Genomic DNA, 15,114 nt, shown 5'->3' on the forward strand with positions numbered 1-15,114 from the left:
GTCGATCTAGTCCTAATTGCAGTTAAAGAAGGCAAACAGGATTTTGAAGCCGAGATTGCTTTGGACTAGGGTTTGGTCATTATCCATATCCATACCATCCTAGAATTGGCCCTGATGGACTTTGAGCAACGAAAATAAATCCATATTCTTCATCTTTGAAGCGTGTTTAAAAGTTGGGCGTATAACATAAGTACGAAAGCTAATTAAACGTCTGCATGCCGACATTTGATGGATTGTCGACGAAAATAAAAGTTGAATAAAACATATACATATGTCATTTTTTGATATTTTGCTATGTAAAACAAATTATTGGGGGCTTTAGCGGCACAAGAAGATTTCATATATTCCAATGTTTCGTGTTTTTATGTTGACTCGCATGACATTATTTGATTAAAAGCGACAATTGTAAGCCTTGTTGGCATTGGAGTAATACCAAACGAGCTTCTAACGTTTATGTACAGTATGTAGATGTTGGCATCCTGGGTGTCAACAATTCTGATCATAATGCTCACTGGCATCTAGTCCCTCCCTCAGATTGCATACTAAGCAGAAAACCGGCGTGCGTGCATAATTGGCGTGCCCTTGTCGCGCCAGTTATCGATAACTATTTCCTGCACAGCTAAACTGGAACGCAATACGGCCAAAACAAAAAACTCATCAGTATTCAGGAGGCTGGGGGAACTGAGCTCTTGTTGTTAGCGCAAGTGCCAACTCATTGGCTTAGCAGCTGTAAGCGTTGGGTGCTGTAATTGCAGCACGCGCTGCTGCTTTTCCCGGGGGCTAGGAACTGATGCTCCAGTAAGCACCTGACAACGTTGGCTGATAAAAAGCTTCTGGCTACAGAAATAGCCATGCACTTGCCACAACGCAGTCTGTGTCGTCCGTATTTGGGGTCCCCCCAAGCTCCCTCCCATTCAGACCTTCCCCTCAGGCCACCCAACGAACTAAGGCAAATTTGTGATAATTATTTTTAAAGTGCACATATTTAATCAAGTGTGGATTGGGCTGCTCTGCTATGTATCACAGTGCAAAGACACTAGAATTATTCTAGTGTCTTTGCACAGTGCATATATGCATGTCAAACAATTAATTAGTGCAAATTTCTTTCTTTTAAGGGATTAATAAACCTAATTCAACACACACAATGGTTTCGAGTTCAAGGCAAATCCAATTTTAAATAATATAAACGATACTTTAAGAAAGAATATTTAAATGTCTTTTGAAATTCCAATAGAAATTGGCAAATAATAAATTCAAATTAAATCGAAGTACTCCACTTTCTGGGCTTTACAATTTTTTGAGGATTGTTAGAGAGGTTATCAACTCGGCTGGTAATCTGCTTTGATCAAGAATGTACAAAGGATAAAAGGATAAAGTTAAGGATCGTTTCCTTCTGTGTATATAATAAACTAAAATAAAATAAAAAGTGTGCAGCTACTAAGGGTAAAGGGAATTTGTAGATGATTCCGTAAATAAAATCACTCTGTGAAAAACCCACCAAAAGTTCAATGCACGAATCGCGACGCAGTTGCTGCGGTTCTTGATTATTTTGGTGTTTTGGCTAATTAAGTTATAAAATGGGAAACCCCAGACACGCACACGAGCAAACCCAAAATCAACAATATTAGTTAAAAGAATCGCATTCACTAGCACTAGACATATTGTAAACAGTACATATACTTCTCATTTTATGTTATCAAGTTAGCCGCTACTAAAATTATCGAATAAAATCAAATTAAATTTTCAAAGTACACAGACCACGCTCAAAAATTATCCTAAATGAATTACATTTTTTAAAATTAATACGCAGTTTGAACAATTTAAATCCACACTTAGCAAAGTTATATTATTTACTGTTGATTATTAACTTATAAACGTTTGAATAGCAGGCTTCGAGAGCCCTTTCATGACTTTAGTTGTTTATCTTTAAATGTATTTCCATCACCGTAATCTCAAGCAAACACAACAAAAACACGAGAATTTTAAGTACGGAAAGCAACACATTAGAAGGACTAATGTGGAACGTATCCTCGATCCTGGAAGGGCTAGAACATGAGCAGCGAGTAAACGCGGACCTGCGCGGCAAGAGTGTGTTCAACTTGTGCGTGATCTTCTTGTGGATATTTCTGTGCATCTACGTCCTGCCCAAGCTAACCCAACTCGTGGAGCTGTTTCTGTGCCAGCGGCTACTTGGCCAGAAGCAATGGTACGACGTCCGCACGATCAAATCCGAGTGGGAGCAGACCCTGCAGCTTTATGAGGACGACAAGAGCCAGCTGGACGCACAGGTGCGCGAGTTGCGAGAAAAGAACCTGAGTTTGGAGCGCTTGATGGCGGACCTGCGAGACTACAACATCCACTTGATCAGCGAAAACTTTATGCTGTCCGTGATGCACGAACAGGTTAACAAAACACACACAAAACAATCAACATATTGAGACTCTATTGATCTTAAAATCGCGCGAAATATTATTTTTCATTCAAAGACACTGTTACACCGCTAGCCATGTTATGTAAAGATCTAATTGACCTCGAGACATGTAAAGTGTACTAACAATTCAATGTTCTTTGCTCAGAAACCAAGGCCGGCCGAGCCAAACATCTACATCACCAACAGCCACTTCCACCTCACTCGCCAGATGTTTCTGAACGAGAGTCAAATCAATCTCAACGTCCATGACGCTGGCGAGAAAGGAGCCTCCGGGGAGGGCAAGAATGTCTGGCTGCAGTATCTAAGGATGCGCAAATGCTATATGAGCCCGATTGCCGATCCGAATTTTGTAGATCCCAGCACCACCAAGCAGATCCTTCCAATTGTTATGAGCACCGAGCAGTTGGCCGAAATGCAAGGTGAGTAAAGTAACCACTTGTGAGATGTTAATAATCGTTGTCCTCTTCTTAGGCATGATCTAGTTGGTTTTAAGTTATATGCAAACATAAATCTCGATTGTTGTATTGATCACAGAGAAAAAAAAAGTTCAAAAAAATATATTTAAATTAATTGCTCTACATTGTCATTTATTTAAATTAATTGCTCCACATTGTCATTAATATTAAACGGAAAGAGTGCAAACCTCGGTCAACATTTTTGTTACTATCCTTGCAGTTTAATTATTATTATGGTATTCTCGCTTGTTTCTTTTTCGATTTGAAACGTAGAATCTGTAGTAACAGTATACTAGCATTTACGCCGGAAATGAAAATTAGCTCAGTAATGTTATTTATTTCAATTCGATTCATATTCGAAATTCAATTTCAGCTCAGTGCTTTGGACCATGGTTTTATTTGCCTAACTACCTACCACCTACCGCCTCCCAATTTCCAAAACGCCCCAACCTCTCCCCCTTCGAGGCCCATCGCGACAACATCTGGCGGAAACGAAACGAAAACAAAATGCAAAATATAGCTGTCTACCACCAGTCGGTCGTCTGTTTGTTCCAACTGCGACTGCTAAGACGATGACTTATCAAGGCAGAATTTAGCGATTGGTTCTTCAGCTTTCTTCTCCGTTCCCCACTGCGCCAGAACTCTCCATTTTATTTTCTTTGCCATGGGGTCACTGGCAGTTATCGTTGCAATTTTGTAATCAGTTGCCGGCTCAAGGTTAAATGCTCGCCGGCACGCTGGGCAAAGTCTGTGGGTGCAGGTCCTAGTCGGCCTCATACCCTTCCATTTTCCCTACCCGTGTGTCATTTCCGGTTTCGACATTCATTTGGTGTTATTTGGACGCAGATTCGCCATATTTGATTTACATTTGATCGAGAGCCGGCGCTCTCGATGCTGTTTTGCGACTACTTACTGGGTCATTTGCCTGTCTGGCTCATGTAGTCCGTACATACATGTGCACATATGATATGTGCAGTGGAACTGGAATCGGATTTATTTCGTTGTTCATTTGCGATTGTCACTTGGTTGAGTTAGATTTATTGCCATTTAAATGCACGTTTATTGTATTTTCTGGATCAGTATTGTGCGTTGAATTGGGTCTCTCCCTCCTCCGTCTGCACTCGCATTTTCCGTTTTTACTGTCTGATTTGACAATGATGACGCTGATGAGGCCTAAATTGATTAGCGGCGAGTGATGTACATATAAAGAACATAACCGATGAAGTCATTGAACTAATTCAAATATTTGCCATACACATTTTATATCTGGTTTGACTTAAAAAAAAAAATAAATACAAAAAAATGAATTTCTCGACCCGACGCTAAAATAAATAATTAAATATTAATATAAATAAAAATAATAATAATACTTAAAATAAATAGAACGAAAGCTTTTCTCATATCTTGCGAGTTATCCAAGTTAAAATTTCTATCTTCTTTCAATAGTATTTTAAACACATGACTTATTTTCGGTCCCTGTAACAATTATAAAGCCAAACAGTTGAAGTTTATTACGTTCTAAAATCTAAAGAAGGTTGCAAGGTTTGATATGATATACAACAATAAAATTACAGCTGATATAGTAAAAAATTATATTTTGACTGGCATAAAAGTTTATTTCAGTGTCTGGTTATAACGATTGCGGAATATGTTTACTAAAAAGTTTCCATTAAAAACGATGATATTTTATACTCCATTATTCGTTGCTATTAAAATAACACAATATATTTAAGATAACACAATAATGGTAAGCAAGGTAAACTTTCTGTTTGGAACGACTTTTGTTTTTCATCCTTAACCCATTTGTTGGTCGGGGTCACGTAACAACCAGCGTCATTGGAGCACCCGCATCTTGTAATTCTGGCCGACTCTCCCTATACAATTTTATTGTTATGCACTAGCCATCAAGTCGAGTCAAATTGTCTTCTGGCTGTACCCATAAATACTTGGTCCAACATCTATGACGCATTCCCAGGTGGATAATTCTATGGCCAGGGCTTAGTGTCGCACGATAGGAGAGTCCTAAGATGGCTAGTGTCTTATTTTAGTTTGGTATTTATAGATCGCGCAATGTGCGTCGCACGCTAAACAAGACTATGGGGTGGCAATTGCAAAATCAATGTGTTTACCACTTGGTCGATGAATTAGAATCTTCCAAATACAAATTATTTCGCACATTAGGGGGTGGAGCGGAGAGTGTGAGAAATAATCTAATCGTTAATTGGCACACTAACCCCAAACAGAAATTGTGCTGCCATTGGCCCCATTTCACACTCACTGATAAAAATAGTTTACGTTTTATCAAGGTTATTTGCCAAAAAAATAACAAAAACAAAAATAAACAAAGGCGAAAACGAAAGTGGAAAGCAAAAAAACCAGAGCGAGGGTGTGCGAATAGATAGACCGCGTCGAACACAATTGGCAACGACCTTGAGATAATGCCCTCATTTATGCATTTCAATTTTTTATTTACTGTCAAACAGTAGGTAAAATTGGGGAATGGATATTTTGCGCATGCTAGGCTTCTATCATCGCAAAAATAGGTTAGCTTTTATAAACAAAATCCTCACAAAGTATTAAATTACTATTGAAATATTGCCCAAGACTCCACGTTAGTTAAAAGAAGGACGAACAAATTGATAAAAATAATTATATATACACGTATAAAAAAAGATATAATATTAAATCATTTTTCAAAATTGTTATGTTTACTTCGTCGATTGTAATCATCAAATTTTTCTAACAAATTGATAAAAAGAATTATATGTACACGTATAAAAAAATATATAATATTAAAGCATTTTTCAAAATTGTTATTTTTACTTCGTCGATTGTTCTCATCAAATTTTTCCACCTTACCTTACCACCTTACCAAAACAAATAAATAAAATACTTAATAATTACTTTAGTTATAGAATATTATTGACAACATGCCGACTACTTAATGCTTATTTAGATTAGATTATGATATTTTACGAAAATGTCAGGAACTGGACCAGCGATCCCCAGACGGTGGGGGACCCTAACAAATGTTTGTTTACCCAGAAATTAGGGTCAGGGCTAGAGACGTCGCTCAACAACGTTTCTTTCCTACTATCAAGAGTCGCCTACGTTTTGTTCTGTCGTTGCGAACGTGTATCTGTGTCATGCGAAAGCGAAAAGATACATGCTCTCACACACACCAGCAGACGGACCGTATCGGCAAGGAGAAGAAGCGAGGAGGGCAGTAAGCGTTCATGACTTCCATTCTAATATCATTTAAATGGCCCGTATATACTGTATACTCAGACGTATACCCACCCAGCCCGCTCTTGGCCACCCGCCTGACTCCCTTCCAAAGGCCAGACGAAAATTTCTATATACAATATTGCAGCCGACGTCGGCCATTTTGTTTTTACTTGTGTTTCTCCGTTTTTTGGCAAAAATTTCATGTAGCCTTTGTATTGCCGAATCGTTGTTGTGGCTGGTGTCTGTGTGACCGTGCCTGCCCTGCGCCTGCCATCCCTTCATCGCTGGCTGCCTCTACGTGAGTGTTGGATACGGCGGCGACACGCCCCGCACGGCCCCACTCACACACGCCTTTATCATAATCATCGGCATTGTGTCTTGTTTTGTGAAGCGCAAAAACGTGTTGCTATCGCTTTTATTTTATTATTTCTCGCTCTTTGCTCATATATTTTACGAATTTTTTAGTCGTTCTTATTGCTGTGTAAATATTTGCGTGTTCTCTCCGTTTGCCTCTTTATGTCGGTTGATTTTTGTGTTGATTATGTTATTATTCCCTTGCTGTGCTCTGGCTAAAGAAACCAACAAATATTTCAGTAAATAGCACGGACAATTAAAGGCCGAACTCCCAAAATGAATTTTGGAAAAACTACTGCAAAGACCGGTTCACCTGTCCACGAATGAAAATACCAAAGTAACCGAAGCGAATGTAAAGAATTTTCTAAGCTTCAAAGCACTAATAGACAGCACAAAACAATGTGTAACCAACCGGTCCTGTGGCGCAATGGATAACGCGTCTGACTACGGATCAGAAGATTCCAGGTTCGACTCCTGGCAGGATCGTGAAGAATAATTTTTTTTATTTATTTACCTCGATCGAGAGAAAACAGAAAAATTACAGATCAGTAAATATTTTCAGGTTATAATCATGTTTTTTTATATTTTGCGGCTTTTCATTAATCGTATAAAAAATAAAATATTAATTTCGCCCAACGTGGGGCTCGAACCCACGACCCTGAGATTAAGAGTCTCATGCTCTACCGACTGAGCTAGCCGGGCAGTTGCCGCAACAGCCGGGAATAGAGCATACAGGCTAGTTCTTGTCCGCCAACAGCGCTTAAACAAACGAGATGAACATGCGGTTGCTAGAGATGTGTGTACTTTAAGTAACTCCCACATAGCTAAAACGAATACACGTTGCGTATGCGCAATCTAATTCTTTAGCTAGAGCGATTCAGGTCAAGCTAATTAACGCGACCAAGCAAATTGAATCACCGACTTTGATGAGTTGGCCATGACAAAGATAATCAGAGTGAATGTGATCAGTGGACGTATTATTGCATGGCCCGCCGCTATTACACGATACTTTGCGGGCTCTTCTGCTTAATCAATGGCGGCAGCGAGGGAAATTCCATTTCATTCAGAGTGCGCCGCTCGCTCTTCTGTTCGCTCTCCTAGTTGCTCGCAACTATTCATAGATTTCTATTTCATTTTCACCCTGACCCACCGCAATAGTTTTTATATTGCTTCGCCTACCCCTTTTCTCAGTCGACAACAGCTGCAGCAACAATAACAATTCCAACTATTTACGGCAAAATTCATTCGTTCGCTTGGTGTTGTTGCTAGCTTTCTATCAGAGTTTTCGCCATAGCTGCTCTTGATTTAGTTTATTGTTGTTTGATGCTTTATTGTGTTTGTTCTTCTTTTCTGGTTTCTGTTTTGCTCCTCAGTCCGTGGTTCATTGAGTTCCCAGGCGATAACAGTCTGAAATTATCGTCACACGCACATGTCTTTACGCACAGACCGCAAAAGAAGCAACAACAACAGAGGCAATTTCAGCAAGTGCGAAATATTTCGCTGCAGACGGTGCGTATACGCGTCGTATGAATCATATTACCCATACGCCACCCTGTCTGGCGCACAATCGCCATAGTTTTTGATTTTACCGAAATGTGTCTGCGAACTTTTTAAGCGCTATTTTAGATAGATTCAAGCTGTTACCGATACACTCTATGATTTCTATTTCAAGAAGAATGAAATAAATAGGAATAAGGTGCTTTACAAAATTCTCATTGATTGTTAACAAAAATTCAGCAAAGACAAATTCATTTAAAGGTTTCTCATTTGTTTTATTTCGTTTTCTTATTGCCTTTCGTTGGCCTTTGTTCACAAAAACTTTTTTTGTTTTTTGATACAGTGATTTGAAATGCTTTGTTCTCATTTCTCTCATACATGCCCACATGTAAATAAACGTATTGGTTTAATGACACATGCAGCTTGTTTGTATGTGTTCTGTTTTTTGGCAATTTCACATCCAGGTGTGTATGTATTATCAGTATTTATTGCGTTTTAGGTTCATTGTTTCTCTCCAATTAGGCATTGTTTTTTCGCAGTAAATATACCCAAAACTTAGTATGTTCGTATATAAAACGAATTATTATTTGACGAAGTGCACAACACTGCTTTAAACTTCCTCAAGGGGGCAAGAATGTTTCTATTACTTGCGACGGCGTGGCATGTGTGGCGTATAGATAAAAGTACATTTACCTGCCGATCTTTCATACTTTCGATTTCCAATGAAAATTTTCAACCTTAAGGCCACAAGCGCTTATCTCAACAAATGGCAAAGCGTCGTCCGAAATGAGCGTATATAAAAACAACAAAAGGAATGCGTTGTCAAATGCCTCTACGTAAGCTACTTGATTTTCAGCAAAATTTAAGTTTTGTTGTTGGTAGCAGTAGGTATATGTATAAGCTTTTGAGATTAACAAAATTATAGTACATTCTTGCAAAAGGCATTAACCTATAATGGATATGTATTGCCGAATATTTCTTATAACTTCCTTAGAAACGAGCGGATAGCAGTTGAATATTTTTTTTTGCAAATCGTCTATAAAAAATTATACCATTAATTTAATAGCTGTTCGTTGCACAAACACAAAAGTAGCTGATACGATCGTATCCAGGTGCCTGATTATGATTAATCTTAAAATATTATTATTATATTAGGTCAGTGTCTCGACTAGCAGATACCTTTTCTACAAAATGCATTTATCTAATGCATTTAAAATGAAAGGTATAGCATACGCGATACTATATATGCAAAATACCACTTTATTAGATTTTTTATATTTTATATTATATTATATATGTATATAATATATATTATATTTTATTTCTTATATTATATTTTACCAATATAATTAGTAGTAATTCGCTTTGTAGACTCCATTAGTGAACCCAACAACAATGAAAGGCCCCATTACTGTTTCCGTCGCGATCGGAAGAACTAGAAAGAAATGCCTACGTGTATCAAAATAAAATGTATTTTTAGTGCCCTGGCATTTCGACTTGCTTTGCTCAGCAGCCATTTTGATGACGTTTGGCCTGTCTGACTGACTGACTGACTGACCGACGGAGAGACCCCACAGCACAAAAATCACACCCAGGCAATTGCCTCGCCATACACTCGCATGTACCGAAAACGGGGGAGAAACTCATCTGTATGCGATTCGACTGACGACATACCCAACACCCGTCGTCCCCTGCTCCCGCTTTTATTCTCTGTATATATGTGTTAATGGGTCTCTGACCTGATTTAACAATAATAAATAAACTGTCACGAGCAGAAAGAACGCAGCGGGTGAGGGCGGGGCAGGTTTTGGGTGGTGGGTAGAATTCAAGGTATGAGCGATAAATACAACAAGTTTAATATGGAAAGTAAATAATCGACTTACAATTCAATAGAGAAATAATGAGTCAATGCAAGCGGTTATAAAATTCATTTTCGGCTGTCTTTTCAAGAATTATTTTCTAATGTTAAGCAAAGCTCCCAAAATAAAAGTCCTCTATGTTTTACACTACACCACAGAAGAAACATAGCTATTTATGTGCATACATATGTACATCAGCTGCATAACTCATTATTCAATAAAATGTTGTTTTTTTTTAACCCCTGATAACATCAAATAGGAATTTAAAAGTTATTCAAAATAAACGTGAATGTACACTTTTACGTACATTTACTTTCAATTATTGATCCCAAAATAGTTATAGGCAAAATTTGAAATTAATATTATAGCTCAAACGCACTGTACAAAAAAGCCGAAAAAAATAACTCGAATATTATCACCACCGCCTCCTTATTGTTGTTGTTTATTTTTTGCTTTTTGGCAAATTCGCCTCTTTGTTTGTGCGACTGTGTGAGCGACTGGGGCGTGGAAGTGTGTGCGTGAGTGACCTTGAAATGGGTTGCGCTCCGCTGTTGGCACATTTTGGAAATTATCGCGCGTGTTTCTGTATTCGCGTATGCGAACATCCCGCTCTCCCTCCCACCACCGCCCACCACCCACCGCATGAAACGAAAGTCGTCCGTCGCTTTCGTTTCGATCGCACATACATATGCATGTATGTATGCAAGTATGTACAAGTACGGCGGTTGACAAAATGCAACCAGCTGAAAATGTACATTCATGTGGATGTACATATGAGCGAACGCGAGTGTGTGGGGCCGATCCAAAAAGAAAGAAAAGAGAAATGAAATGAAATGCGCTCGGCAATTATCAGAGCCGCTGCCATGAAATTAATTATCTTTTTACAGAGATGCACGATAAACTTGTGCGACTCGCCAAAAGCCAAAGTTCGCTGTATTAATTCAAGGCCAAGTGCGATACGCGAAAAAGTGCAAACAGCAGCGCAGCAACAACAACTGGCACCGCAGCAGCAGCAATAGCAATGAGTATATTCATGTGTAAACAGGCGATATATATTTTATTTTGTACATACATTTAGGTGCACATGAGTGTGCACGAGAGCCAGCGCAAATATATCAGCAAAATCAGCACCGAGAATCACTAGCGAATGTGTTGCGCAAATGTTTTCTCTTTTCTTTTTGCACTGTCTTCTCGGTTGGAGAAAGGGCGGTGTGTGGGAAAACGACTCGAATACTGGCAAAGTGTGCAGTAAACATGTGTGTATTCCAAAGAGAACTCTTCCATTTGAAAATATGTATGTACGTGTATGTACATAAGAGCAGAATCCAAGCAACTCTGATCAGCAGTGCTGAAAAGTGCTCACACTATGTCCCATTCGAAACACACTCACGAATTTGAATTGGAATATCTAACTGGATGCACTGAGCATGGAACTTCTTTTCTGAAAGATACAGCTACAGAAATATTAGCTATCCTAATTGCGCTCGTTAGAACTATACCTTTAAATGATATATGTTCACAATTTACCATGCGGTGTTGTTCAAAACTCACGCGGATCTACATACTAAATTCATTAGAGCAGATTAATCATGAGGAATTCTAGTACGATATATTAATTAATATTTAGTCCTGTAATTAGCCAATCATCTCACATGCCAAAGGATGCTTTAACCCTCTGAAGTGGCACTAGGACGAGAGCTCTGTTTGCATAACAAATTCTCCTCCCACCGAGAGTTAACTCTACACTACGAAGTGAATCACCTGGCACGAGAAAATCCTTCGAAATCGACTAATGCCCAACGTCCATTTGTGGCACGAAGCCCTTGTTTGTTGGTCTAAATAAAACAGAGGGGATTAGACTTAAGGCAGTCGGAGAAGCACCGAACAAAGTATCCATCAAAACAAGAACGTCATGAACATCTCCGTCTGCATGGGATTCATTATGTACATACATACATCGTTGATCAACATAATAAAAGCGAAAATTTCACATGATTTTCAAGGACAAACACAATGTGCACATATGTATGTATGCACGTTGTGCATATGTATGAATGTGTATATCGGGGAATTTGTTATTTTTTGGCTCTTCTGTTCTCCCGCTTCGGTTTGATTTTTTGCAGGAATTAATTGTGCGGGTTTCTGCATGAAGCCCACACACACAAGCCCACGTTATTATTGCATTTATATACCCAAAAAACGAAAAAAAACAAAAACCAAACGCCGAAAGCAAACAAGAACCCGCCACTCTGGAATCGACAACGTCGCACGAGGCTCCTGTGCTAATGGCATTTGGCCTATTTATGCTTCCACGTATCGAAAGCACACACACACACGCGCACAGGAGCACCAAGAACAGTGTGGCAGAAATATTAGGTAACGCCGGCTCCGGGTTTTAAATTCGTTTTTAACCCTTCGACGGCGATGGCTGCAGTTGGAAAGTTAATTGGGTTAAAAGCGCACTGGGTTAACACAGGGTGTTCGGGGAGTCCTGTCATCAAAGGTTTACAGCAGCTCACTGGAAACTCGAAGGGTGCAAGCTGTACAAGATACTATCTGTATGTTATCCCTTATCACTTATCACTTATCTATTTACTTTTGTTCCGAGCTTCTTTTCATGGGTAATTCATATCCATAATATTAACAAAACATTCCATAAACTCAAATAAGACATTGTTAAGACTAATAGATGTGGATTTATTATTAAATTAAATAAAGTAAACAAATTAAGTATATTTCGCAATAAATTATGTTTATGCACATAGACTTTAAACCTTTCATACGAAGTATTTAGAAAAAACAATTGCTCAGAACTTTTGAAATTTTGGGAGGACCCTGTAAGATCAGACTCGACTGTTCGCTTCCTCGGCCCTCCCGCTGTTGCAGTAACCCATTGCGGGTCTTCCTCCCCAAACGTGAAATACGTACGCGCATGTTGATATATGTACATATGTATATACATTCAAGATCAAGGTCAAACTATATATAGAAGCCTATGTACAGCGAACACAAACAAGAATGAAGAGAAGAGCGGAAGAGAGAATCTCAAACATGTGCCGAACCCAAACACAACACAATAGCAGAGCAGAGCCTTTGGTCTTGGTCCGATGCCAAAGTCCGCCAGACCGTCCGACCCTCCGACCCTCCGACCCTCCGACCCTCCGACCCGCCGACCCTCCGGCCGTTCCCTCGCCGACCACTGCGGTTTAGCTACCCTGCAGACCATTTGACACACTAAGCCAGGAGTCGTGTGTTTTTTGTTTTTTGCACTCCTCTATTCTGCGGACGGACAATGGCAAGCAAGTGTACCTGCTGACTGGCAAAAAAAGCATCTGCTGTCTTTCCGCTCCAAGCGCAGGGCAGACGCGAAGACCTTGAACAGCCACTGGCAGGGCAAGACGAACCAGAACCGCAGCGACAAATTTGAAGAGGCGAAGGATCGCATTTTGGTCAAGCTACAAATTCTAAGGTATAGGCAGAAAATGCAAACACGGGGAGGGGAAACTGGCCGAAACCAGTTCTGCGGCTCTGGTATCCAGACCCTTCTAAGAGTCCAGACACCGAGCCAGACTGGCAACGGCTATCATGTTTCGGGCGCATGATTGAAAAATCATTGCTGGAAGCCTTGAGCCCGCTCCCCTCCAACTTATCTGCGCTCCTTCCTCCTGCCCACAGCATTGCGTGTCCTGCACAGATTAAGCTGGATCTGGGCATGGTCGTGGGCTGGGCCGTCTAGACGTTAGGTAAGGCAAGCTAATTGCATACATTGCTCAATCGATGTGATCGATTCGATTCGACGCCATGCGATGTGGTTTGGTTTGACGTTTCGCAGGAATTGCCTGCAGCTCGCACATTTTATGCTAATTTGAGTTATTGGTCAGGAGCTCCAAGTTCCTGAAATTTAACCTCGCCTATGCAATTAACAGTTAGAAGGACGGTATGCCTATAACTTGATATCAAAATATTTACTGCGTTGAAGAGCGAGCACATAATTTTAATAGGTTATCACAACTGTAGTGTAAAAATTCTACAAAAACTAGACTTGTACGATTTTCGGCAGCACTCTTGAAAAGACCCAAAAAGAATAAAAAAAGAAACTGTCCAGAAAATGTTGGGAATTAGTCCAGAAATCAAGCGTGCCGAAATCGGGTTTTCCTTGGAGCATTGCTAGTGGCATTGCGCATACGCCACATTGCACACCTCCAGCCTCACCCAAATCCACGAAGGAAGAACGGAGAAGCAATCGCAAGTGAAATGGCCAAGAAAAATAGCAGACTCCTACAGGGGCTGTGTCTGCTTGGTTTTCCCTTACAACGACCGGCAACAGCCTTGGCATGATTTCATTACGCACACTCCTCCGCCCAAAACCCCCTTTGCCGGTTGATTTTTGGGTCTTCGCAGCCCGCGCACCGCCAGACATATCCCCAACCTGCGGTGAGCAGAGTGAAAGCGAGAGAAGTTCAGGCGCACGCACAATTCGGGGCGTTCGGTGGAGGGGGGAAGTGGCTGAAGGATCGATTATTTTTGGGCCGACAGTGGCCATTTTATTTTAGGAGTCGTAAAACCAACCCAGTGGAACCTCTAGGACCCAACATGGAGGCTGGAGGCCGTTGGCTTGTGCGTGCGTCTGGCGGCGAGGGGACTTGTGGGTGTTTCGCCCCAAAGAGCTTTGCTCCCCGCGTCCTCTTTCCGCCAGGAGTGTTTACGACGCCGAGCATTTAGTGGCAAAGAACGACGTCGACGTGGCGTGTGTGGGCGTGCATAGTCATCGTCTGGCGACCTTCAACTTTCAACTTTATTGCCATTGTCAGTTGGCCGCCCCCCAACGCCTGCCTCCTACAGCCGATTTTGTCTGTCGGCTCGTCCCGACTGCGACGCGTTTTGGTAATTTAGAGGCTTACATTCGCTCCATGTCTGGATGCGAATCGTGGCTCGACGGTGGGCGGAGGTGGCTGGGGGTTTTGGCCTCTTATTTGCCTTGTCTGCAGCGCCCATGACCTTGAATTTGGCCACGTTTTCACGTGAAAGGTGAAAGGCACGTTCTCGACTTACAAACATACACATACATACATAGGTCTGCGAGCCGCTGTCTGTGTGCTCGAAAGTATCTTTGTGAGCGGGGGCGTGTATTTCATTCCTTTCGGTGAGCCGTTCGTGCCTAATTTTCTGTTTGGATTTCCTTTGTCCTGCGTCATTCCAAGTTCTCTAATTATTATCGAAATGTATATTCAAAATGCAATGTTACTGCAAAAAATATGTATTACCAATTTGAGGCGCTTCAAAAATCTGG

The 15,114-nt window shown here is 40.6% G+C and overlaps 2 protein-coding genes and 2 non-coding genes across 6 annotated transcripts in view; 2 read left to right on the plus strand and 2 right to left on the minus strand.

Moving 5' to 3' along the window:
* LOC117137303 (ecdysone receptor) overlaps positions 1–15,114 on the minus strand; it is a 59,645-nt gene that overhangs the window by 38,015 nt on the left and 6,516 nt on the right. The window lies entirely within an intron of this gene.
* LOC117137305 lies at positions 1,842–3,017 on the plus strand. Of its 3 annotated transcripts, none has more exons than XM_033298685.1 (3): positions 1,842–2,288; positions 2,577–2,850; positions 2,903–3,017. In XM_033298685.1, exons 1-3 carry the CDS (start codon positions 2,016–2,018, stop codon positions 2,911–2,913), a joined length of 558 nt encoding a protein of 185 aa, XP_033154576.1. In that variant the 5' UTR covers positions 1,842–2,015; the 3' UTR covers positions 2,914–3,017. The 3 variants fall into 3 exon arrangements, with proteins under 3 accessions (XP_033154576.1, XP_033154575.1, XP_033154577.1); XM_033298684.1 differs by having other exon boundaries at positions 1,858–2,402; XM_033298686.1 differs by having other exon boundaries at positions 1,923–2,402; positions 2,577–2,845.
* On the plus strand, positions 6,882–6,954 carry Trnar-acg. The gene has a single exon. It is a non-coding gene; the product is annotated as a tRNA-Arg (tRNA).
* Trnak-cuu lies at positions 7,098–7,170 on the minus strand. The gene has a single exon. It is a non-coding gene; the product is annotated as a tRNA-Lys (tRNA).

Source organism: Drosophila mauritiana, chromosome 2R (assembly GCF_004382145.1).
Source record: "Drosophila mauritiana strain mau12 chromosome 2R, ASM438214v1, whole genome shotgun sequence".
Taxonomy (NCBI): domain Eukaryota; kingdom Metazoa; phylum Arthropoda; class Insecta; order Diptera; family Drosophilidae; genus Drosophila; species Drosophila mauritiana.